Source organism: Camellia sinensis, chromosome 3, assembly GCF_055761805.1.
Source record: "Camellia sinensis isolate YWXY chromosome 3, ASM5576180v1, whole genome shotgun sequence".
NCBI classification, from domain to species: domain Eukaryota; kingdom Viridiplantae; phylum Streptophyta; class Magnoliopsida; order Ericales; family Theaceae; genus Camellia; species Camellia sinensis.
Window position 1 is genome coordinate 144711169 of NC_138963.1, and position 25856 is coordinate 144737024.

The 25856-nt window shown below is 43.6% G+C and overlaps 4 protein-coding genes across 10 annotated transcripts; all 4 read right to left on the reverse strand.

Annotated features, from left to right (window-relative positions):
• Positions 1–234: 234 nt before the first annotated feature.
• Positions 235–14818, reverse strand: LOC145822819 (uncharacterized). The gene is made up of 5 exons (XM_082921082.1): positions 14535–14818; positions 14031–14082; positions 13167–13417; positions 12495–12629; positions 235–12198 (listed from the first exon to the last, which is right to left on the reverse strand). Exon 5 carries the CDS (start codon positions 10328–10330, stop codon positions 9116–9118), a length of 1215 nt encoding a protein of 404 aa, XP_082777208.1. The 5' UTR covers positions 10331–12198; positions 12495–12629; positions 13167–13417; positions 14031–14082; positions 14535–14818; the 3' UTR covers positions 235–9115.
• On the reverse strand, positions 6227–7414 carry LOC145821890 (uncharacterized). The gene has a single exon (XM_082918468.1). It carries the CDS (start codon positions 7412–7414, stop codon positions 6227–6229), a length of 1188 nt encoding a protein of 395 aa, XP_082774594.1.
• On the reverse strand, positions 10938–17294 carry LOC145821891 (putative LRR receptor-like serine/threonine-protein kinase At1g06840). Its single transcript, XM_082918469.1, has 10 exons — positions 17075–17294; positions 14986–15077; positions 14703–14846; positions 14407–14572; positions 14165–14286; positions 14031–14082; positions 13167–13417; positions 12495–12629; positions 11951–12198; positions 10938–11085 (listed from the first exon to the last, which is right to left on the reverse strand). The coding sequence occupies exons 1-10, from the start codon at positions 17292–17294 to the stop codon at positions 10938–10940; spliced, it is 1578 nt and encodes a 525-aa protein (XP_082774595.1).
• Positions 17277–24838, reverse strand: LOC145822820 (KH domain-containing protein At2g38610-like). 7 transcript variants are annotated; one of them, XM_082921086.1, is made up of 5 exons: positions 24573–24830; positions 24368–24459; positions 23004–23098; positions 22756–22907; positions 17813–20253 (listed from the first exon to the last, which is right to left on the reverse strand). In XM_082921086.1, the coding sequence occupies exon 5, from the start codon at positions 20185–20187 to the stop codon at positions 19102–19104; it is 1086 nt and encodes a 361-aa protein (XP_082777212.1). In that variant the 5' UTR covers positions 20188–20253; positions 22756–22907; positions 23004–23098; positions 24368–24459; positions 24573–24830; the 3' UTR covers positions 17813–19101. The 7 variants fall into 7 exon arrangements, with proteins under 7 accessions (XP_082777213.1, XP_082777212.1, XP_082777215.1 ...); XM_082921085.1 differs by lacking the exon at positions 23004–23098 and adding an exon at positions 20519–20638 and having other exon boundaries at positions 18565–20250; positions 24573–24838; XM_082921087.1 differs by lacking the exons at positions 17813–20253; positions 23004–23098 and adding an exon at positions 17277–17803 and having other exon boundaries at positions 24573–24838.
• Positions 24839–25856: the final 1018 nt, after the last annotated feature.

The following is a 25856-nucleotide window of genomic DNA, read 5'->3' on the forward strand; positions in this document are numbered from 1 at the left end:
AAGCTGACTTTTAATGTAATTGCCAAATAAAATGAAAAAAATAAAAAAATAATTCATAATTTTAACATGATTTTATCTTTTTTTGAAAGGTAACTAATTATTGAAAATTTAGAATTATCTATTTTGTGTTTATTTTCGTCAAACAAATTTTGAAAACTACATTAAAAAAACCTTGCGCCTTTGTTCACTGCCGTATGAGTTGTGTGACAAAAAGGAACGTAAAGATAAGCTTCTACAAAAACAAACTTGTATTACATTTTGAAAGCCTAAACAAATAGTGTACATCAAATTTTCTTCCGCTCACAATTTAAACAGCAAAATAACAATGATAGAATGCGGTTTTCACTCCCAAAATACAGATTTCGATAATTCCTTTACTTCTTTTTAAATTTTCCAGGCAATTCAGCGAGGTGTGATGGTGGGCATGACACCACTGATAAGATCATTTGACCATACATATAGACCCCTGCTTACAAAGGGCAACGAAGACGATGGAGTTGATTCACCAAAATATGTGTACAGGGGCGAAATATCCTTAGCTTTCTGTACTCCTTAAACTCAAGCTTCACGTAACGACGCCTAACTTGAAGACAAAGAAATGGTGAGCTGTCCGGTGGTGTGCTGCCGGATAGACCCTCTGACGATCAAGTCATACTACTTGAAGAAGAAGAGAGCACTTTCTAGAGAGAGAGAATTGTTCAGATCGCATGAATTGCTTACCTCCAACGTTCCCCACTTCTCCTTTTTCTAGGCTGGCTATGCAGCTTCAGGGGTTGTGCGCGCACTACCTCTGTTGTCCTTCCCTGGACAGGTAGCAATGCTCGCCCCTCACTACCTTACGCGTGTAAAGGCCAAAACCTTCAAACAATATGTGTGGAACTGCCAAATGGTATTGACGCGTGCCAGGAACGGATTTTCCCTCCGTCACACCATTGGTCCAGATGGCATACTCTACCGGGCTGTCACGACTGACCTATCCCTTGGGAGGAAACGCAGTCACAATTAATACGGCCGAGCTATAAGAAGTCGATCCTTCCGGACTGACTGGCCGTGAGGCGCGCCGGCCTTCGCCCCAGTCTAAATTCATTCCGGGCCATGCTTTGCCTAATCCAGACGCACCATTGCGGATCCAACCGAACGCCTAGCCGAATCACAGCTCGGTCTGGCTTACGCATGATTCCACGCTCCGGTCAACAAATGTAGCTCGACCCAGCGTGACGGGACGGGGAACCGCTTTGCACCGAGCAAACGGCTCTCGCAAGGTCCGTCATAACTCGCGTTATTGTAGCTCGACCGTACTTGTCCGGCGCAAATCTCCCTCTCAATTGCCCCTTAATCCCATCGGAGCTGAGCGTGATTGGGATTACCGCCACTACCGAGCTATCATATTTGGTCGGTCTTCTAAATTGGGCCAGTAGTCTTGTCATCAATCGTACAGCCATACTGACAGAGCCATCTCTTCGATGCCACGTGGCTTCATATCATTGGACCCGTGCAACCCCACAACTGTCTCCCTCACGCGCAAAATTCAAACGGTCGCCGCCCTTTGGCTTCCCCCCTCTTTCATATATGCACGCAAGGGGTCACATATGCCCCCTACTGTTCATCTTCTCTCTCAAGCCAACCCTAGCCTCCAAGTTTCTACCATTACCGCTCCACGCCTCATTTTCGTCCATTTCTGTTCCTCTAGAAGCTGCAATCAAGTTCATGGTTGACTGATCTCTTCTTGGCACCCGATGTCGATAAGTCTCTCTACTCCTCCCTCATATTTTTATGTCAGTGTTCTTCGTGTCTGTTTTCCAAACTTTTGACTGGATTGTTAGAATCTTACCAGTGCCCCTACTTTGGGATAACACTGGTACACCCTAGGGAAAACTGGAATTTGAGAAGTAGATGGGGCTCCCATGCCCCTTGTTTCCCCAAGTTTCAATGCATAAATTTCAAATTTAAGATAAACAGCCTGAAACCCGAGCGAGACTGAGCAAAATTGAACCTTTTGATCTATAAATAGGAGTTAGCCAAGCAAAAACTTGTTTGCGGTCTTGTTTTGAGGATGAGACCGAGCTGCAACTAGGGGCCAGAATCGATCCAGGAAGGCCACGTCGGCCAGATAGTGAAGTCGAGATAAGAGAAGTAAACCGATCAAACACCCTAGGATTCTAAACCGAGCTAGACACTTCCCTATTGGAGCCGTGCAATTTATGCCGCACTAATCCTTGGACTTACTTGTTAATAATGCAGAACAAACTAGGACCAACCAAGCCCGTTCGATGCTATCACCGTTGAAGCTCAACGTCCAAGCAAACACTGACCAAATTTTCACCGAGATACGACCTAAGTCACCCCACTAAATAAAACCGGGATAGATGGGGAAGTACCGGTTCATGGTGAGTCCTCCCGGGGCCCTTGCCGAGTTCCGTAGAGAGTACAACATTCCAGATGATGTCCACCTGGAGCTCGCCAAGAAAAGAGACACTCCCTGAGGCGAGCTGGACAAATGCCCCTTCACGGTGGTGTCCATTGTAGAAGGAGGCCTGCGTTTCCTGGTCCAACCGCTTATCTGCGAGTTTTTAAGGCAGACTAGGCTATGCCCGACCCAAGTCTCCAACAATACGTACAAGATAATAAACGGTATGGCTGAGCTAAATAGAATACTCGGTCTAAATCTCGGCCTCGCCGAGATATTTCACCAACACAGTCTTAGCAAAAATAAAGGTGGGCTTTGCTGGTATTTGAAGGTCAAAAAAGGCCGAGCAAAACTCATCGAGGGTAATCCGGATAAAGAATCAAACGATGACGACTTCCTGTGGGTGTCCAGTCGTTATGAGGACACCGAGGCACCCATACCGGGCTGGTACATTAGGAAAGATTTTGGGAGTGCCGGTGAGCATCTCGGCGAATCATCTTATTTTCTCTCTGCATTGGTCTTCTTATTGTCGATCTAACACTTGTCTTCTTTTTGCAGATTATAAGCTCTTGGCAGAGGATTATTCCCGCGCTAACCAGGAAGCTATAAGGGTTTTGTTGCGCCTTCCGGTCAAGGAGCGAGAATCACCAAAGTTGCTCGGCTTCAAACTGAGCTACCGCTACATGGCGTCGCACAAGAGTAGGGTGGCCGACTTTCTACGTGCGCCCTCTCCAGAACCAGATCCAAGCCTTCCACCGATCAAACTTGTTCCTCTGACAGCCAAGCAAGAAATGACGAAAATCCGAGCAATCAAGTCAATGATCACCGGTGAAGCAAGCGACTCCCAGCCACCGGCGGCGTCTTGAGGGACTTCTTCCATGTCGGTCGTGCAAGAAGAGGAAGCTGTGTTAGCTCTTGCCAGCGAACAAGCTGCTGGCCGGTCGAAGAAGAGACCGAGAAAAGATCAGACCGAACAGCACCGAGCGGATGAGGATTCAACCGAGCACGCTTCTACCGACTTAGGGGACCAGACCGAGCAATCGCTTACCAGGCCATCCGCACGATCTAGTCCCTCCCCGGTCTGGTCGCCCGAGTTCACATACAAAGGTCAGGCTGTCTCTGCTGCGGACTCAGTCTACGCGGACAAGGATTACTCTCTCGGCTTCAATATGACCAAGGGGCTAATCCTTCCCGCCGACATGAAGAAGCATAAAGAGCTGTCTGACCTGAAGGTGCTCCGCTCGGCCGCGAAGTCCATAGTGTTGGTAAGTTGGCATTCTCATTGGTTGTCAAGTCGCTGCTCGGTCTTTTCCATTCTGATAATCTTCATGTGTTTGCAGGCCGCGCAGAAGAACTATCTCACCCACGAGCAAATGATAGCCGTGAGGAAGAGTCTACGGGAGGCCATTACTGACAACAAGGCCAAGACGGCCGAGCTGGAAAAATTTAAGGCCGCGCAGGAAGCATTAGTGGCCAAGCGCGACCAACTATCAGAATGGTTGGCCCGGGCTGATGAGGAGAAGCAGAGGGCCCTCCAGATGACCAAGGCTCGCTACATCTCCGAGCTGCGCAAACTTCACGACGCCCATAAGGCCAAAGTGGATAAGAAGGTCGAGGACGCTGAAGACCATGGGTACGCGAAAGGTAAAAGGACTTATGAGCGGCAAGTTCAAGCGACCAAGGACATCTTTTTCCAGTGCGGTTAGAAAGCCGCTGTGGAAAGACTTGGCCTTGGTTAAGACGCCGAAGTGTTCCAAAACCCGCCCGCTGCCTTCATTCCGGCCTATATGCAGGCTTATGCAAGCGCCGAGCAAAAAAGGCTTATTGAAGAGGCGAAGAAGGCAGCTAAAGAAGAAGCAACCACCGTGCAACCAGCCGAGCAAAATCCTTTTGAAGTCTCCAAGGGGGCCGAGGATCAAGAAGCCGAACAGGAGGTTGTCGCGGTGGTTGATGCTGCGACAAACGAAGCCGAGGTGAGAGTGGCCGAGCGAGATGCTCTTGTTGACTTAGATTGATCTTCAGTTCCTTTTTTTTTTTTTTTTTTTGAATGTAACTAGGCTTGGCCCCACTTTTGTAATACAACTTGCTCCATCAATGAAGATTTGATCTTTTCGCCCGCCACGTACTTGTTCCTGTGCGGTCGTTATTGTCTCGGTTATAACGTATAAATATTCTTTGATTTAAAATGTTTATCGAATACAACTTCCAGCTCGGGCGAGCAAAATCAGCTCGGCCCTTACATCAGTTCGGCCGGTCAAGCAAAATCAACTCGACCTATAAGGAGATTGGACAAAACACCAACATTTTACTCGGGCGGGCAAAGACAGCTCGGCCCATAGCAAGTTTGACAAAACGCAAACATTTTACAGGGGCGAGCAAAATCAACTCGGCCCTTATATGTTAACCAAAACGCCAACATGTCACCTGGCCAAGCAAAATCAGCTCGGCTTTTATAAGTTGTGCAAAACGCCAATATTTCATTTTGGGCAAGCAAAAATCAGCTCGGCCCTTACAAGTTGGGCAAAACACCAACTGTTCGCTTCAGGCAAGCAAAAATCAGCTCGGCCCTTACGAGTTGGGCAAAACACCAACTGTTTGCACGGCCTGTCTCCACTCCGGCGAGGAAAAACCAGCTCAGCCCAGTGCAAGTTGGTCTCCTTGCCCCTGGTATCCATAGTGGGCCAATGTCCTTTATGATGTCTTTGTACAGAAACACACAATATAAGAAAAAAGTAGCGCTATCTGTCATTACATGTCAGCGATTTACGTCAAATGCCAAAAGGCTAAAGGTTCAAAAGGCTAAGGAACAAAAACGATTGCATTTCAAAAGTAAAAAATCTTAAGATTAGTTGCATTCCATGGTCTGGGGATAGCTTTATCATCTAAGTCTTCCAGGTGGTATGCCCCTTTGCCTATTAGGCCAGTCACTTTATACGGCCCTTCCCAATTTGCACCAAGTTTGCCTTCGCTAGGGACTACTGTGTTGCCCATCACCTTTCTCAAGACCTAGTCCCCGATCTTGAATAGCTTTGGATGCACAACCTTGTTGTATTTTCTGGAGAGTTCTTGCTGATAGGTTGCTATGTGGATCAGAGCCTGTTCCCTTCTTTCTTCAGCTAGGTCAAGTTCCAAGGCCACTGCTTCATTGTTCAAGTCTGGCTGGAAACTTTCAGACCGAATGGTTGGCATGCCGATTTCCAGTGGGATGACGACTTCCATGCCGTAGGCCAGGGCGAATGGTGTTTCCCCGGTTGAACGTCTCAGCGTAGTGCGGTATGCCTAGAGCACATTGGGGAGTTCTTCAGCCTACTTCCCTTTGGCTTTCTCTAGCCGCTTCTTCAGCCCATCTAGGATGGTCTTGTTTGAGGCTTTTGCTTGACCATTTGACTGAAGGTAGGCCGGTGTTGAGTTGTAGAACTCGATCTTTAACTCCTCGCAAAATCCGCGAAAGAGTTTCCCATCGAACTAAGTGCCATTATCCGAGATGAGGGCCTTCGATATACCGAAGCAAGTGATGACATTTTGCCAAACGAACTTCTTCACATCTTTTTCCTTTATGGTTGTCAATGGCTCGGCCTTGATCCACTTAGTGAAGTAGTCGGTAGCAGCGATGAAAAACTTGCAGTTACCCGGAGCTGTTGGGAGTGGTCCCACAATATCCAACCCCCAAAGCACGAACGGCCAAGGACTTATAAGGGGGAGCAATTCTCTGGCCGGCTGGTGGATTTGGTGAGCAAATTTTTGACATTTTTCACACCTACGAACGTATTTCTGCGCGTCCGCCTGCACGCAGAGCCACCAATAACCTTGGAAAATTGCTCAGTAAGCCAAAAATCTTCCCCCAATATGACTCCCGTAAATATCTTCATGAATCTCATAGAGGAAAGCTTCCATCTTGTCGGGGTGGACGCACTTCAGAAACAGCCCGGTGAAAGACATCTTGTATAAGGCTCCAGATGGAAAGAGCCAAAACCGTTCTGACTTAGCCCGGATTTTGTTGGCCGCCTTCTTTTCTTCCGGTAGAATTCTATCTTTTAGGAAGGCGATGATAAGGTCCATCCAAGATGGTCCTAAGTCGGCGCAGAGTACTTCGGACACTTCTGGTTCCTCAATGCTAGGCCGAGGTAGGAATTCTATCATCAAAGGATTGGGGAAAGTTGTTTGCATGGATGCAAGGACGGCCAGTTTGTCAGCTGTGTTGTTTTCTTCGCGGTTGATTTGTTCTACTCTTATCGCAGTGAACTTTTTGATTTTTGCGCATACCAGCGCCTGATACTTGGTCATTCTTCTATCCCTGGCTTCATACTCCCCAGAGACCTGATTGACCACCAGTTTGGAATCGCTAAATAACATAAGGGTTGACGCTTTCATTCTTAATGCACTTCTCAATCCGGTGAGGAGGGCCTCATATTCCGCCTCATTATTGGATGCCGGGAAGCCGAGCGTAATTGCTTGCTCGATAACTAGCCCGTCCGGGGAAGTCAGCACAATACTTAGCCCAGCGCCATGTCTGTTGGATGCCCCATCGACGAATAGCTTCCACATCTCGCCAATAAACAACTTCCAGCAGTCTGATGGGTTTTGGGAGCTTCTCAACTCCAAGGTGCCGGTCGGTTCATTCTGGTCTCCTTCCATGTCTTGGTCGGGCTTGTCTTTTGATGAGTTATTCGACTTCTCCACTTCGGCTTTCATTTGCCCTTCTCCTAGTTGTGATCCACCACTTGTCCTTATTGCCTGAACCATTGGCCGCGCCAAATCCGCGCTAGCCAAATCAACCGAGCAAATCGGATGCATTCCAGGGGCAAACTCCGCCACAAAGTCTGCCAGAGCTTGAGCCTTGATTGCGGTACGTGGTTGGAACTTGATGTCGTATTGCCCCAATTTTACGGCCCATTTCAAAATCCTCCCAATAAAGTCCGCCTTTTCAAAGAGCACCTTAAGTGGAAACTCAGTTAGCACGACTATTGTATAGGCATGAAAATAGTGTGCCAGTTTTCTGGAAGCCATCATCAGGGCCAGGGCCAAGGCCAATTTTTCCAGAGGCAGATATCTTGATTTAGCCGGGAGCAAGGTCTTGCTTACGTAGAAGATGGGAAGGTGCTAGGTTCCTTCAGCACGGACTAGGACGGCGCTCACCGCATGTTGAGAGACTGCCAAGTAGAGACACAGTTCCTCGCCCGGTTTTGGTGTGACGAGGATAGGGGCTGAGGAAAGGTATACTTTTAGATCCGCCAAGGCACGGTCACATTCGTCATCCCAAAAGAACTTGGCCTTCAATGTTTTGAAGAATAGCCTGCAACGATCTGAAGACCGGCTTATAAATCTATTCAGCACGACTGCCATCCCGGCAAGATGTTGCACGTCCTTTGTGGAGTTTGGGTGCTCCAGCTCTTGTATCGCCTTAATTTGAGAAAGGTCGGCTTCAATTCCTCGGTTTGTGACCAAAAAATCCAGAAACTTCCCGGTGCCAACTCTGAAGGCGCACTTGGAGGCATTCAAACGCAGCTTGTGCTGTTTAAGTGTAGCGAACATCTCTGCTAGGTCGGCGAGGTGTTGAGACTTTTCCTTGCTCTTTACCACCATATCATCGATGTAAGCTTCCATGGTGCGGCCTAGAAAAGGGGCGAACATCTTGGTTACCATCATCTAAAAAGTTGCCCCGGCATTTTTCATTCCGAACGGCATGACTTTGTAACAATGCAGACCTCTTGGAGTGCTGAATGAAGTGATCTCTCAGTCCGGTTCATACATGGCAATCTGGTGGTAGCCACGATATGCATCCAGGAAGCTAAACCTCTGATGGCCAGCGGTTAAATCTACCAGCTGGTCGATTCTTAGAAGGGGAAAGCTATCCTTTGGACACGCGCGATTAACCGTCTTATAATCAACGCACACCCGCCATTTATCGTTTTTCTTCGGCACCACGACCGTGTTAGAGATCCACCGAGGATATTGCACTTCTTTTATTGCCCCTACTTCCAACAAGTTCTTGACTTCCTCCGCCACTATCTCGGCATGGTGCAGGGCCGAGCATCATGTCCACTGGATGACCGGCCGTGCATTCGGAAAGACATTCAATTGATGGCAGATGAAGCTAGGGTCGACGCCAGGCATGTCGTAAGGCGTCCATGCAAAAGTTTCTATGTTGGAAACCAAGAAGTTGACATATTCGAGTCGCTCAGCGCTGGACAAAGATGATCCCAAAAGAAAGAACTTAGTTGGATTGTTCTCATCAATATGTACCTCCACAAAATCTTCAACCGATTTCTCCTCGGCCTTTCTTCCTACGCCTTCCAAGACTTCCTTTCCCTTCGGGCCCTCTATCATTTGAACGAACCCTTTGGCGGCTCGGCTGTCATTCACCGTAATGAAGCACTGTTTTGCCATTACCTAGTCTCCCCAAACCTCTTCAACCTGCCCGGTCGGCGCCGGGAAGCGCAAAATTTGATGGTAGGTCGACGCTACAGCTTGCATGGCGTGCAACCAACCCCTGCCCAATATTAAGTTGTAGGTGGATGGGACCTTAAGCACCCAGAATTCTACTTGCTTCGTGACCGAACCCGCTTTGACCGGCAATATGATCTTTCCAATCGGCCATTCTGGTTGAGAGTTGAAGCCTACCAAATGAGACGTTATAGGGGCTAAGTCCTTGTCCTCCAACTTCATTTGCTTGAACGCGTCATAATACATGATTTCGACTGAACTCCCCTAGTCAATCAAAATTCTTTTGATGTCGAAGTCTTTGACGCGAAGAGTCATTACTAGGGCGTCATTGTGGGGCACTTGAATTCTCTCCAAGTCCTTACTTGAAAAGGTAAGGATATCTTTTTCTTCGGTCTTTCCTTTCTTCACAGCGGGCTGAACGGAGAGTACCTCCCTCATGTGCTTGGCTTTCTTGATCATTCCTCTCAGCTCGCAGACCCGTGCCGATTCAATGATGCCATGGATGACATTAATTACGCCTTGCAGCACTGCGTCCAGGGCGGCTAGGCCGTTTGGCTCGGTTTGTCCCAGTGGAGCGGCTTTCATACCCCCATTTATGTATTGGTCCAGATGTCCTGCCGCTACCAGCTCCTCCAAATGTTGTTTGAGCGGCAAGTAATCCTCCGTTTGGTGCCCCCGTTCCTCGTGGAAGGTGCAGCGATATCTTGAGTTGAAGCCTCTCTGTGCACTCCCCAACTTGGTCGGCCAATAAACGAAAGGTTCACCTCGGATTTCACTCGGGATGCGGTAAATAGGGATTTTAAAGACCGTGGTGATACCGGTCCGCGCTTTCAATTTTCTCTTGGCATCTTCCTCTTCGTTACGGGGAGCGTTAGCTCGGTCGTTTCTGCGACCTTTGTTTCTATCATCGCAGTTCGAGCCATGACGTTGATCTTTTGACCGGTCGTTTGGGCAGTTGTCCTCCTGCCCCACCGAGTGAACCTTCCTCGCCATTCTTCTGTCCGCCGCGACCAGATTAGCCTTCTCGATTGCAGAAGCGGCATCATCCTCCATACGGATATGTTCATTGATCCGTTGCATTAAGGACTCCATGGTTGTAAGCTGGTGCATTGTAAGCGAGTCTCGCAGCCTATGTTCGACTGGGAGACCACGCTTGTATTGAGTAATCGCCAGATTGGTAGGGCAGTCGAGGATCTCATTGTAACTTTCCCAGTACTTCGCATTGTATGCCTTCAGCGAACCTCCAGACTCCATCTTAACGCCCAAGAGATGATCGACCTCCTTTGGCGTTCGAGTGTTGGTTTTGAATCTGGTGACAAAAGCCTCCGCTAGTTGCTGCCATCCTTCGACACTCCCCTCCAGAAGCCTTTCGAACCATTTCAAGCCCAGTTCTCCCAAGCTTGTTTGGAACATGAGGCACATCAAGGTGTCATTGCGCCGGTGTCCTTCCATTACTTGCCGATAATGACTCACATGCATGTACGGATCCGTCTTGCCGTCGTACAATGTGAACTTAGGCTGGTGGAATCCGACAGAGAGTGGTGCTCTCGATTTCTGGAGACAACGACGTAGCTGTAAGTCTCACTAGCTCGTTGTCCACGAGCGCTGGGGTCACCACTCTGGGTGCTGGCATTGCCACTTCCTCACTACAACGAATTTAGGAACTTAGCCTCTGCAATGCCGGTAATCTCTGAGTCTCCCTACGGCGAGCCCTCTCCTCCAACACATCCCTCAGGCCTCCCGAACGGGCAGAAAAAGAGTATCGCGATGTCGATGATGGGTGTAAGGGACAGTAGGTGCTGTCGCGAGTGTGAGATTTGCCTACCTGTGGGTCGGAGTCCCCGACCCCATAGCTTCTAGTGATAGAGAGAGTGTGCATCCTTTCTTGGCGGCGACTACCAGAACGAGGAGACGGGGTGCGCTCACTGAGGCTGCCCTCTCCAGCAACACCCTTTCCCCTTGATCTGGCGTTTCAACACCTCTATTTCAGCCGCCATCTTGCGAATGAGGGCGTCCTGGTCTTTGAGTTTGTGCTCCAGGCGCTGTGCATGCTACTCCCCCCGCCATCGACGGCCCTCTGGACTCCTCAAGCGATTAGTACTCCTTTCACGTTTGTCTCGCGCACCTCTCGAAGAGGTTTCCAGGCCCGCCATAGCTGGAATAGCAGGGGGCCTTCTCTCCATCGAACAGATTCTGGCGTGACACCATCGACGACGGACAGTGGAGTTTCATCACTGTTAGCCATGGAAACGGTCAAAAAATCTTGAAAGGCAAAGTTTGTGTGTCAAAGTTCTTCCCACAGACAACGCCAATTGTACGGGGGCGAAATATCCTTAGCTTTCCGTACTCCTTGAACTCAAGCTTTACGTAACGACGCCTAGCCTAAAGACAAAGAAATGGTGAGCTGTCCGGTGGTGTGCTGCCAGATAGACCCTCCGACGATCAAGTCAGACTACTTAAAGAAGAAGAGAGCACTTTCTAGAGAGAGAGAGAATTGTTCAGATCGCATAAATTGCTTACCTCCAACGTTCCCCACTTCTCCTTTTTCTAGGCTGGCCATACAGCCTCAGGGGTTGTGCGCACACTATCTCTACTGTCCTTCCCTGGACAGGTAGCAGTGCTCGCCCCTCACTACCTTACGTATGTAAAGGCCAAAACCTCCAAACAGTATGTGTGGAACTGCCAAACGGTATTGACGCGTGCCAGGAGCGGATTTCCCCTCCGTCACACCATTAGTCTAGGTGGCACACTCTACCGGGCTGTCACGACCGACCTATCCCTTGGAAGGAAACACAGCCATAATCAATACGGCCGACTTATAAAAAGTCAATCCTTCCGGACTAACTGGCCGTGAGGCGCGCTGGCCTTCGCCCCGGTCTAAATTCATTCCGGGTCATGCTTTGCCTGGTCCAAACGCACCATTGCGGATCCGACCGAACGCCTAGCCGAATCACAGCTCGGTCTGGTTTATGCATGATTCCACGCTCCAGTCGACAAACGTAGCTCAGCCCGGCATGACGAGATGGGGAACCGCTATGCACCGAGCAAACGGCTCTCGCAAGGTCCGCCATGACTCGCGTTATTGTAGCTCGACCGTACTTGTCCGGCGCAAATCTCCCTCTCAATATGGATGTTGATTCTGACGTGTTCAGTCCAGTTTCTAGCATCGTTCGCAGTATGTTTTCTAGCTTCCTGACCACATCCAACATTGAAGGCCGTTCTTCTGGATTGTCCTGGCAACATCTCAGTGCCAAATCTACAAACCTCTCCACGCATTCAGACGGGTAAGAAACCATTCTGCTGTCTATTATAGAGAACATTGTGCCTAATCGATGTGCCAAATTCACCTGAATTCAAAAATTCCAAATGCAGGTAAGGAAATGTTTTCAAGAAACACAATTACTACTAAGGCTCATATAGCACAACTTAACATGAAGTAAATTGTACTAATCTTTCTGGCAGCATAAATTTTGTTGTTTTATACACAACATCTAATTGAAAAATCATGGAAAAAAAAATGATTTCAACTCTCATGAGGGAGAGCAGAGTTGTATCAATTATACACCTGCTATGCTTGACACCAGTAAGTAGACAAGAGAGAAGAGAACTTATAAAAAGTATAACATATAGTCAGAGGAACTACCTCGCAGATAATGTTTTTGCCGTGTGATATTGGTTGCATTCCTGTCAATATCTCCAGAAATACAACACCAAGGCTATAAACATCACTTTTGTCAGTTAATTTACAGGTCAAGAGATATTTAGGATCAAGGTAACCCTGCAAATATATGCCGCCATAAGAGAGTTTTTTGAGAACAGAAACAATTGAACCTCGAGACATTCGACAGTACTAGAAAAGTTAGATATCAAATAAACAGGAAAGTCCAACCAATTATATAACCTTTATTCTGTCTCTGATGGTGTTTCATAAATGAATAAATAAACAAATACTGTAAATAACTTCTACGACTAGAATACAGCTAAGAACTAGTTTAAAGACTCTAAAATTACATTTAACCTTAAAATGGACTGTCAGGAGGAGACATGATCATACAAATTACCACATTCTTATTTGTATCATCAACAAGAATGAAGATAACGTGCAAAGAATAACAACCAATGATCTTTCATAACTTTCACATCTTCATGGCAAAAAAAAAAAAAAAGAACTCTACATCTTTCACTTTTCACATTGATATTTAATTAGAACCTAAGAAAATTACAAAGCAAGTTAGCATGAAGATGTATACATACGCATGTGAATATAGTTTCCTGATTTTATAAACTTCAAGAGTGTTAGCAGAGTTAGACTTACTGGTGTTCCCCTCACAATTGTGGATACATGATTAGGCACATTCGCTTCATTGTCCAAAAGTGATGCAAGTCGTGAAAGTCCAAAATCAGAGACTTTAGCAGAAAATTTGGAGTCCAGCAATATATTGTTGGCCTTGATATCTTGATGGAATATAGGTGGATGAGCTTCAGTATGGAGATAAAGGATGCCCTTGGCTGAACCCAACGCAATTTGTAACCTCACACCAAAATTCAGAGTTTCCTTAGATTTAGCTGTTGAAATCCAAAAACCATCAATTAGAGCTTAGGGAGAACTTCTCAACAAAGATGTAGAAACATGAAATTTGAACTCACAAAATTGTTGATGCAAATTGGATGAAATAGAAAACTTCTCAATGAAAGAAAACTGGAATTATCTACTAGCAACAACAAGCAAAGAGTATAAAGTTTTTATTTTGGGGGGTATTTTTAACACTTTGCTTTGATGTCGGTTTGTCAATAGTTGTGGAGCCCTCGCTAATGTTCAGTTGAATTTTTAAATTTATTAGCCACTTGACCTTCTAGAAAATGATGAGAAGAAAAGAATAGATGCATAACAAGGGTCAAATGGATGGTGTTCGATCCAAAACCACTAAGCTACAGGGTTCTCCTGAAGAATAATAGGTTGATGCAAATCAAACTGGCCAAAGACATCAATAAAATTCTTTTCCATCTACACATCATGGTCATTCCAATCTAATGCTAAAACACAAAAAAAATAAAATAAAATCTTCTGGAAGACCAGAACAGTACCTTGAACCTTCAGTGGGGAAAGGGGAAAAAAAAAGTACAGAAATTTAACCATGCGCAGAATCAAGAAATGACAAATCTTGAAAAACTAACTTACCAGAAAGCCAATCTTTCAATGTGCCACTAGGCATGAACTCATAAACCAGCATCTGTGCACATGCACCAAGAACATAATCAGATGAATAAGTTTCTACACTGGAATTGACCTCATACATCCAAACACTGAACTACATCACGTCCAGCCGTTGATTGGACAACAAAAGCATAAACACCTTCAGTCTTGCAGTGTGCATAAGATACTAGTAAGTTCGACATAACACAAACGTACCAAGTATACAAGGAAAGGATATCATCTACATAAACAAAATTAAAATGCCTAAACGCATAAGGAGTTTGAAACTTGCTTGAAAAATCACGATAGACATTTAGACACATTGAATGGAATTCGCATGTGAAATGTTTCTTTTGTATACAGTTGATATTCAGTTTACCAGAAACTTCCAATATTGGGATATGAATGTATCTTTCATATCTCAACGTTGGATTCACATGTGAACTGTTTCTTACATATTCAGTTGAAAAACTTCCCAACATAACATACCTGTTCTCCTTCTTCACCACAGTAGCCAACCAATGAAACTAGATTTCAATGATGTAACCTTGACAACATTTCTATCTCTGTCAAGAATTCCTTTTTCCCCTAAAAAGACCCTTCTTTTGCACGCTTTATGGCCACAACTGTGTTATCAGATAAAATTCCTCTATAAACCTCCCCACAACCTCCTTGGCCAACTTGACTTGAGCTATTGAAATTGTCAGCTGCTAATGCCATTTCTTCAAGGGTGAAGCTTTTAACGCCATCAATTTTTGTAGACATCTTTGAGGCTGCAAAGATTATAACGGAGTGGCTCTCCTTTGTAATTCTCATACATGATAAAATTGATAAAGAGAATTAACTTTCAATATTTATATAAAACAACTCACATAAATTATTTCTTGAAATGGTATGCTGGTTTCTAGAATGTCTTCTGGCAGCAAAAAAATGTGACTACTGTAGAGGTTGTGACAGCACAGGCAATAGCTGCTAAAACAATGGCTATCAAAATGCCCTTGCTTATAGTTTTCCCACCAGTCTCAAAATTCACTACAACAATAACAATTCATATGAGGGTACAATTCCCAGGAAAATAAATATAAATACGAATAAAAGTTTGCTTAGAATTGCTTTTTACTTTTTTCCCGTAGTGATTAATGTAAACATCTGCATTTGGATGTACAAACAACTCAGGAAAGGTATAAAACACAACTATTTGGGGTGGCAGCTGGACAAAGTTCCACTAATGCTGTGTTTAGTTTGGGGATTTGGGGAGGGATTTAGAAAGAGAAAGGGAAAAGGTGTGTGAAACTAGGTGAAATGTAAGGGTGTGTTTGGTAACATTTACGTTTTCAGTTTATATTTACAAAAATTTTATAAACTGGTTTTTGTTTATTTTTTGTTTATTTTTAGAAAAACATAAACTACAAACGCGTTTGGTAATTGACAAAATGTTTACAAAATTTAAAAAATATAAAAAAGAGTGAAAAATGGCAAGTAGTGGCAAGTGACGGCGAAAGACGATGGGTGGTGGGTAGCTGGTGGTGGTGGGTGGTGGCGGGTGGGTGGGTGACAGTGGCGAATGGCAGCGAGTGGGTGGTGGTGGTGGTGGTGGCGGTGGCGGGTGGTGGAAAGTGGTGACGGTAGGTGGTGGGTACCTGGTGGTGGTGGGTGGTGGCGGACGGGTGGGTGGGTGACAGTGGCGGGTGGTGGGTAGTAACGAGTAGGTGGTGGTGGTGATGGCGGTGGCGGATGGTGGGTGGTGGTGGGTGGTGGGTGGCGGATGGCGGGTGGTGGCGGGTAGGTGGCGGATGCTGGTAGTGGGTGGGTGGATGACAGTGGCAGGTGGTGGGTGGTGGCGAGTTGGTGGTGGTGGTGGTGGTGGCGGTGGCGGGTGGTGGATAGTGGTGGCAGGTGAGTGGCGGATGGCGGGTGGTGGTAGGCGGTGGCGGGTGGGTAGTGGGTGGTGATGGTGGTTGGGTGGGTGACGGTGGCAGCGAATGGGTAGTGGTGGTGGTGGTGGCGGCGGATGGTTGGTGGTGGTGGCAAGTGGGTGGCGGATGGCGGGTGGTGGTGGGTGGTGGTGGTGGCGGCGGGTGGTTGGTGGTGGTGGCAAGTGGGTGGCGGATGGTGGCGGGTGGTGGTGGTGGTGGGTGGGTGAGTGGGTGACGGTGGCGGGTGGTAGGTGGTAGCGAGTGAGTGGTGGCGGCAGGTAGGTGGCGGGTGGGTGATGGTGGTGGCGGTGGTGGTGGTGGTGGGGGGGGCGGGTGGGTGGGTGACAGGTGGCTGGTGGTGGTGGGTAGGTGGTGGTGGTAGGTGGTGGATGGTGGTGGTAGGTGGTGGATGGTGGTGGCAGGTGGGTAGTGAATGGTGATGGCAAATAGGTGGCGGGTGGTGGTGGCGGGCGGTGGATGGTAGTGGCGGGTGGTGGGTGGTGGATGACAGGTGGGTGGTGGGTGGTGGTGGTGGTGGCGGCAAGGGGTGGGTGGGTGGTGGTGGCGAGTGGATGGCAGGTGAGTGGTGGTGGCAGATGGGTGGTGGTGGCGGGTGGCGGGTGGTGGTGGCAGGTGGGTGGTGAGTGGTGGTGGGGGGTGGCGGGTGGGTGGTGGGTGGTGGTGGCGGAAGACGGTAGTGGAAAATGGTGGCGGGTGGTGGCTAATGTTGGGTGGTTAAAAAAAAAAACAGAAAACTCAAAATGGAAACCCATTTTTTGTGTTTTTATTTTTTGGCCAAATTTATAAACTGAGACCACTGATTTATAAATCAAAAATTTTACCAAACAAGTTTTTATTTGAGTTTTTAAAACTTTTGTAAATATAAACAGAAAATTGAAAACGTAAGTGTTACCAAACGTCACCTAAGTATATTTTATTTACATTTCACCTACCTTTTCCATTTCCTTTTTCAAATCTTCTCAAAACCCCCAATCAAACACAGCATAAATCATGCTGAATATTGTAAAGGCCATAAACATATATGATTTTCAGAATCATTGGTTCTCAAAACTTCAATTCAACTTAGAAAAAGATGTCGGTTTGAGTGCTTACCATATGAATATAGTCCCAGAAGAGTGAAGCTGAGAAGCTCATGAGGCCCAAACAAGTCAGTACCAGGAAATTCCCACGATGTGAATATGCCTCTAATTCGGAGAATCTCACTTATATTGAAAGTGCTCGAGTGACCATTACTGACCATTGGGAAAAGCTTCAAATACATCCTCAGACGAGGTCCTTTTTCCCAAATAACCGATTGGGTTTGTGGGGCCATTATCGGCAATTGGAGCAATACTCACAGGAATTGATTACAGTGGTTTGGACCATTTGATGGTGTTTGCATGTGGGGGATTAATCCCATGTTTTGGGAGCATTGTGAGGAGAGTAGTGAGGTTAGATACAAAGAAGGGAAGCTTTGGTCTCATGATGGGTGTAGGGTTCGCTACTGTGTGCCTAACATGCACCAAGTTGGTTTGCTTGCACACTCCTTACTGCAACTCTGCACCAGAGGCCGTCAGATGATTTTACATCAGAGCTCACATTTGACTTGGTCACTGAAAAGGTGTAGTTGGAACACCCATGTGTTTTGTGTACAGAAAAAAAAAATGCTATGCTGGATAGAAGGACAAATTATGTAGGCAAGATTTATTATGCAGAGAGGGGAAATGGGTATAAATTTAATTTCGGCATTTGGTTTGTTAGTGCTGATGTCTTTCTCTACCATTCATCTGGCTGGCAATGGACCTGCTGACCTAATTTCGCTTTGTATGCAGATAACCTCAGCTGCAGACAGTAGATTGCAACTGTCAGTTTAGAATTTCATCCTCAGGTGCCATTAGTAGATTGCAACTTTCAGTCTAGAATTTCATGTGTGCTGAGTGTAAATTACCACTTCTTAGTATAGCATAATTACTCATGGAATTTGTTGAACATAGTAATTAATAACCCAATGTGGTCAAATGGGAAATGACAATTTTGATAGAGATTTTTTGTTATGAAATAATGACAAACTGCAAATTTCAGTCTCAGAGCGTCAAGAAGGTGGTGACGCCAACAATGCAGTTTAGATAAATTGTTTCTCTTTTTAATAAACTTCACTTAACCTAAAGTTGTGCAACTGCAGCAAAGCTCCTTATCAGGCATCTTCTGTTCTCTGCCCGTGTCATTTCAGCAGTATAATAAAAAATATGGAACATTTTTGTGCAATTTGTAAAATTAAAAAAATGAAAAACAAAGTTGAGCAGGCCCCAATTTCCTAGCCCATTTGTATCCCCAGAACGGCTGAAAAATAAAATATGAGAATTACAATCATGACGTGCATAACTTGATATATTAGAGGTAATCCAATTCGAAGCTCAACTCCCGTCCTCAAGCAAAGTCTGCTACCCACCAAAGTCTGCTACCCACCGTAACCAGAAGGGGCAGGGTACTTCACATTGTAGTTCAATATGCCCATCTTTAAATTTCAATATGCTCAATATGTCCAATCTTGTCAGCAACAAAATCCAACCAGAGCAGAGCCAGTTACTGGCAGCTAAATTGGCAAAAGATCTCAAGGGTCAAAAGCCAAAGTGCACCAGCTCTGTTTTTCAAAGTTTATAAAATTCTCTACAAGATTCCCGGAGAGGAACATAATATAAATTGAAAACTAAGATTTAATAACATGATGATATATTCAAAATTGCTGTGTCTAAATATACCAAGAAACAATCCAAAATCTTTGAAAGATTTGAATTGGACCAGATACTTGCAGCTTTGAACCAACAACCAAAACTAACATCCACAATGTTGATAATCACATAACCATAAAATAAAAACACAAGAAAACAAGCCTAACAAGCCTAACCCAACCATTAGCAATTAGATCATCAAATCTCACAATGGTCATGTTCATGCCGAAAGTTTGTTTCTTCTGCAGTACCAGGGGAACCACCAAATGTGGGTTTATTCATAGATAAACATGAGAGAGAGTTGGCACCCACCCCCCCCCCCCCACAAAAAAAAAAAAAAACACAAAAAAACACCAAAAAAAAAGAGTAGACATTTGTGAAGCACAGCCATTGAGATGAATGAAATTACTTTCAAGTGGATTGATTACTTGAAGAATCCTCCTCGCTCCCATTAATCAACTTCTCCTTCCCTGCAGCTAATCCAGCTTCATCTGTAACCAGCTGCTTCTCTTCACCCACGCTTTGAGCTCCCGTCAATCTTGCCAATATCACAAAGGACATTCCTCCAAGAACATTGTTCAAGCATCTAAGAACCACCACCGACGACTTAAACAATACAAGCGGAAACAAATTGGCTAGCAAAAACTCCACCCCATTCAAAATTTGGTATCGCAAGTTACTGCTCACGCCCACGTGGATTGCCCAGGTGGCTGCATTCAAAATGGTAGGCAGAGCCTTGTTAGGTGTCTCAAAATTGGGATCCATCTTCTTCCTCATCTTAATCAGTCCATTGGAGATGGCAGTTCCAACAAGTCCGGCAGCGAAACCCACAGCAGAAAAGGGTACACCTTTATAGACAAAAGTTCCAAGTCGACTGATAAGACCGTAGGGTCCAGGTTCAAACATGCGGCTGGCGGGGCAATTCGCGAAAATGGAAGGGAGGGTTGAGGTGGAAACAGACATGGTGGGAGCCAAGAGATACATAAGAACAAAATTGAGAATGCAACCAACAACCAGAGTGGAGAAGACGAAGTCAAGCTCATTGAGACCGAAATTAGGGTGGGAGGCCATGTCCCCAATAACACAAGCAGTTACACCCACCAATTCCTCCATGAGAACCTTGAAAGGGAATTGGGGATCTGCGGCAACTCTAGATCTCCATCCATTCAGAAATGCCCCAATGGGTCCAACCCACGATGGCGATGAATCATTGGAATTTTCAGTTGAGTCCCAGCCACCGCCACTGCCGCCAGTTCCCCGTCCAACGCCGTCACTGCCATTGCCGCCAGCGGCGCATGAAAAATGGAATTTTTTTAGGAGGAAGGGGGTTTGGGTGCGGAGAGGAGGCATAGAGGGAGACGAAGAATGAGGGAAGGATACAAGTGAGGATGAGGGCGGTGATTGATCAGAAAGATGGCAATGATTTCGGATGAAGTGATTGTTGTAGTGCCTTGAGGAGATAGGAGGAAAGTTGCGTAGCTGAGCTGCAGTCGCCATCTTTTTCTCCTGCTGCAATCTTCAATCAAAAAAGATGTATGGTACCCAAAACAAATCCTCCGGCTGCTGATATAAAAAAAAAAAAAAAAAAAATTAAAAAGGGTAAAATTTAAGGAAAAAAACAAAATAGTAATGAAAATCTGAGATCAAATAATTATATATATATTTTTTCAAAGAGTAAAATTTAGGATGGCAAGTGTGATTGTGTGGGAGTGAGCGCGTAGAGCGAAAAAGAGAAGATGTAGAAATAATAGAGAGAGAGAGAGAGAGAGGCGATTGAACACAAGAATAAGCAAAATGGTGTATGGGGAAGAGAATGAAAAGAAAGTACCTTATTGGTTTAGGTTACAAGTGAAATGATGGGAAGGAGAGGGGGAAGGACGGGCTTCTTCCAGTTTCTGTTCCTGTTCCAGTTCCAGTTCCATTTCTTTTATACTCTAGTAGTAGACAACTAGAGTATAAACGAAAGTAGGTAAATAGTGACATACAATCACAACTACTGCACACACACGCGCAAAAAAAAATAAAAACAAAAAAGAGAGAGAGAGAGAGAGAGAGAGAGAGAAGCTAAGGCAGTGAAGCCAAAAATTTTGTTTGCATTATTGCATTTCATAAACAGATCTATGTTATGCTCGCAGCAAAAGCTTTCGATATCATTAGCCATGTTCCAACCCCACATTATACAATATTGTCTAACTTTGGGCTAGGCTCACATGACTTTAAAACGTGTTTCACAATAAAGGTCCACATATCTCACCCTAAGTCACTTTGACACTTACTTCATTAGGCAATGTGGGACTTGGTACTCTTGTATATTGTCCATATGAGCGAACCATCCCAACAATCACCCCATTCCGCACAAGTGCGATGGATGGAATGTTAAGTCTGCTACTCGGTCTTCTACAAGTTCTCCAAAGATAACCAGCGTTGATCTTCATTGCTCGTCAATCCACCATATTCAACCCAGTATTGCCCAGACCCTCTTTCATTGAGTTAACTGCACCCCCTAGCCAGGGGTGCCTTGCAAAGAAGTCCACCATACTCAAGCCGGTATGGCCTGCACTCTATTTACCAAGTTGACTGCACTCTCTTTACCAAGGTTTTCACACCCCCTCACCCGGGAATCCCTCAGAGTATACCACTTTTGTGAACATCTCGCATGTAACTGCAGGGACCATCTTCACTAGCAACTTTTATCCAATTACATTAACCTGTGGACAATATGAACGCACATTGCTCTGCCAACCTGTGGAAGGTTTACCATTTTTTTTTTCAATTGACGCTACCTTGTATCCAGTCTTTCCCCTCCAACAGGTAGTGTCCTTTTGTCCTTTTTTCTTTGGTTGCTTGGATCCTGAGCCACTAGTATTGAAGTCTATATTGGAAGGGTACCATGTTAGGCATGAACTAGCAATTGAAAACAGTTTCCAACACCGTACCAGTTGCAAAGGATATCCTGGTTATATTAATTTTAAGTTTTTAACATAAATCAGCTCGAAGATCAAACTAACCACCTAATTTCCACCCACAAAACATCAAATGCATGACTTCAATCTGTTCTGTCTTGCATACCAGCAACTACTGAGAAGTTATGATGTCACATCCCATGATCTAGAGAGATTGGCTCTTATCAAAGGGTTGTCCTTTAACATTTCATTCATCCTCCTCCTTTTGTGTGATACCATAAAACAAAATCTCTACCAAACTTGCCAATATTGAGTAGCATACATCAATTAGTAATTTTGCAATTCCCCTTCCACACTAATTTAAATGTAACAAATATATCTCAACAAATTAGCATATTCATGATTTCATGAACATTAACACTATTTCAGACTCAACACATCTTCAGTAATTGAGTCCTAATCTTACCCTGATGGCTTTAACAAATAAAACCATCAAAAAACAATTTTCTTCAGTAGGCGATAGAAACCAAAAAGCAATATTGCAACACATCATGATTAGGAATTATCAACTCTAGATTATGCTCGAATTTGAGTTAAAAACATTAGTTTAACATGCATACTTACACCATCTATTAGAAAATGTAATAAAAGTTCACATTAATTTATCTCAAGTCAATTATGGTTTGCATTTTTTTATAATCATTAATGTGATTTCGCCTGACAGCTTGCAACAATGAGTCAGCGATTATTCCACAAGTTGCATACCACTTAGATAAGGGAAAACACAATACACAATAGGGGGAGTTGGGGTTAAAACCATAAATCCAAAACAGCAAACAAAAACAAAAACCAAAAAAAAAGAAAAAAACAGCATCCTTGTCCCATGAGTCAATTTAAGTTCAGAAGCCAGGCAGCTATGGGTACGATTACAAAGACAAACCAATTAACATTGACAATACAAGTTCTTCACCTTATCACACTAATTTCATCTAGGTAGGTATGATCAGATATTGCACATCCATAAGTGGTATGTAGAACTATAAAATTGTAGATGGCAAACAAAAATAAAAAGTTACGCAAACAAAATAAAATTAAAATTAAAATAAAAGAAGAAATGACAAACAGAAAACGATGCTAAAGTAAAACTGAGGAGACCAATTACCTCCTGAGGAAGGCCATTCCAGCCACCTAATCCTGTCCCTGAAACATTTGACATAAGGTTTGAAGAAGCCATGGGACTGGGGCTTCCATGCCTCAATCTATCAAGTTCACCAAAACCTTGATTAGGCATCATCCCTGACACCCGTAAAATCTCTGAAAATATAAAAGAGCAATAGAATGTAAGATGCTAACCTCCACTGTCAGTATAAAAATCAAAACACCAACAAGTGATTAAAGCTGGAAGCATACAGCTAAAAGGTTGGAAAAGACTTATAAGCCGATTGAAGGTGGTGATTTGGGCATCCTTCTATGGTTCAAGCTCACCACAGCACTAGTCAGATATCCTTTAGCATACAGGTCATAGAATATTAATCAAAACCCAAAACAACCAAATCAATAAATACTATGTCCAGCTACACAAACTGAATCTTTATTCATAAAGCTCTACCAGTTTCCACACCAGCTTTTGAGTTCACAAATGCTTCATTCTTTAAAAGATGCTGAAGCCCAAAAGTGTTTTATAGTCTATAGTGATACAAATCAAGCAACTTTAAGCACCATTTCACACATGAAATAAACAATTTACAAACAAAAACTGATTTTGATTGATAATCACACAATGTATGATATTATTATGCTTTTCCATTCACATTCTAAAAAAATAAAATTCCACATTGCTATGAAGCTCAGGTCTGAACTTAAAGAGGATTTGTAGGTCATTAACGCTGTGTTTGGTTGGGGTTGGTTGGGGGGATTTGGGAAGGAATTTGAAAAGGGAAAGGGAAAAAGTGTGTGAAACTAAATCTAAGTATATTTTATTCATATTTCACCTACATTTTCTTTTTTCTTTTCCAAATTCCTTTCCAAATCTTCCAACCAAACACATCGTAAGTGGTTCAGAAATCCTTGCCTTGCTGTGTTTTATACATATCCATTCACAAACTGTAGTAAAGGTTGCCAAAGCTCACATAAAAAAAACAATTACACTTTGATAAGACAATTAAGTGTTATCAGGTCAGTCTGTATATCCATATAAGAAAATACAAACAAATAGCATTCCCATGAAAATTGAAAAAATCAGTTGTGCTTCGCGTTGCGGCGAGAAATTAATTTCCATTTTTACAGCATTCTTTTAGATCCATGAACTCTTCTTCAGACCAATTGAACAAAGGACCTCTCTACTACTAGGCCTTTGGAGATTATATGGGTGACCCACATTGTACCATAACTACTTGATGCTGTGCCAAACACAATTGAGTGATTACTCTGCCATGGGCAGTCCAATTGCCCCTTGGAAAAATCAAAATCAAATGTGTCAAGGCTCTTCTTGACCCTGTCCTTGAAGGAAGAATTTTTTTTTTTTTTTTTGGGGGGGGGGGGGGGGGGGGGGGGAACCGAGGAAAGAAATGAATAGAAGAATGCATGAAGCATGACCAAGGCCTAAGAACAGGATAAGAGAATCAAGAAAGCAAGCATGGTTCATGAAAGTAAACCCTTTTGAGTGGGATCTAAAAAAGAGTCTTGTGTGTGCCTAAGTAATACAGTTAAAAGCCATAAAAAAAAAAAACCTAGATCCAAAACGCAGAAATGGTGAGCCCAGTATGGAAACTAACCTTGATTCAAGAGTCTGCTACACACCGGAAGGACCTGCATGAAGGGTGCAATCTTCTGATGCTCTCCCAACAGCTCCGTAAAGTAGTGATTACTGCACATGAATTGAAACAAAAATTGAATGAAACCCACCACCACATCGATCAAAAACAGGGAAGGATTGATGGGAGCGAAAAAGAAAATCCAGAATAAAATTAAAGAGCGGACCTGTCGACATCTGGGGTACTTCTAATCTGAGGGGAAACAGGTCTTGCAGGTGAGAAGTTAGGATTATAGAGACCTGACATTGATTATCGAAGAGACCACTAATAATCAATTGAATGTTAAAAAATGGTCTAGTTGCAGGAGAGGGGGAGAGAGATGGAGATAACATGAGAAGATGAAGAAGAAGAAAAAAAAAAAAAAAGGTCGAAGCTCGAAAGGTATGTGAAATTTTTGCAGAGAGGAAAAGAAATTTTTACCACTAACTTCTTGCAACTCTTTAATTTGATATACTTTTATAATCTATCAATAAATTTAAAAAAGAAAATTAAGGTAGGGGTTGTTTGGAATGACATAAATAGTGTATTTTTTGTCTTTTTATGAAAAAATGTGTAGAAAAGTAAAGAGGTGATGTAATGAAAAAAAGATAAAAAGATGAATTATTTTGCAATGGCCAAACTTGGCCTTAGTTAATATAAATTTTATAATATAAAAGATATATAGGCCTTGTTTGGTTTGTTTTTCAGAAAAAAAAAATTGGAAAAAATTCTCTACAAACAAATTTTTAAGTATAATCAAACTAAACCAATTTTTTTAAAAAAAATCTCAAAATTTTGTTTGGTTACCTACTTTCCAAAATTACTCTCTCTTTCATACACATCAAATCAATCACTTTTTTAAAACTCTCTTCCCAAAACAATTTTCCAAAACTATTTTTTTAAAAAGACAAACCAAACAAGTTTTCGTATTTTTTATCTCAAAAACTACTCTATAAACACAAACCAAACATACCCATAATATTTTTTATAATAATTAATTTTTTTTAATATTTTTATTGAAAAAATTCAATTTAGAGAAATTTTATCTGATTCAAAAAAAATTTAAATTTCTCTGTGAAATCAGATAAATTTTTTTGAATTAGTGACGAAATTTCTTTGAGTCGAGCGAAATTTTTTGGTGAAAATGTTGAAAAACCTTAGTTAATAAAAAAATATAAAATAAAATAAAAAAACATTCACTTCTTCTACTACACAAAATTAGAGAGAGATGTTTCACTAATTTTCTCCTAAATTTATGGTGAAGTACCTATAAATTCTAAAATGTGATATTGTAAATTGTTTAATTTTTAATTTTTATTATGAATCTAAAGTTCTCATTAAAGTATAAACTATACAAAAAGATAGTCATTTACGCATTTTGGTTTAAATTTTGAAGAATAAAAGTCAGTTTCTCTAAATGTTAATTTCACATTTGGGCAATCCGTTTTAAATTTTTCCTCATTCGGTAACA

Coding starts and splice junctions, on each gene's coding strand:
- LOC145821890 (XM_082918468.1), bottom strand. CDS start 7,414: ATGGCTTCCAGAAAACTGGCACACTATTTTCATGCCTATACAATAGTC.
- LOC145822819 (XM_082921082.1), bottom strand. CDS start 10,330: ATGCATGTGAGTCATTATCGGCAAGTAATGGAAGGACACCGGCGCAAT.
- LOC145822820 (XM_082921086.1), bottom strand. CDS start 20,187: ATGGCGACTGCAGCTCAGCTACGCAACTTTCCTCCTATCTCCTCAAGG.
- LOC145821891 (XM_082918469.1), bottom strand. CDS start 17,294: ATGGCCCCACAAACCCAATCGGTTATTTGGGAAAAAGGACCTCGTCTG. Junction 14,573..14,702: donor GCCAAGGAGGTTGTGGGGAG/GTTTATAGAGGA, acceptor ATTGAAATCTAG/TTTCATTGGTTGGCTACTGT. Junction 14,287..14,406: donor TGGTAAACTGAATATCAACT/GTATACAAAAGA, acceptor TTGTTTATGTAG/ATGATATCCTTTCCTTGTAT.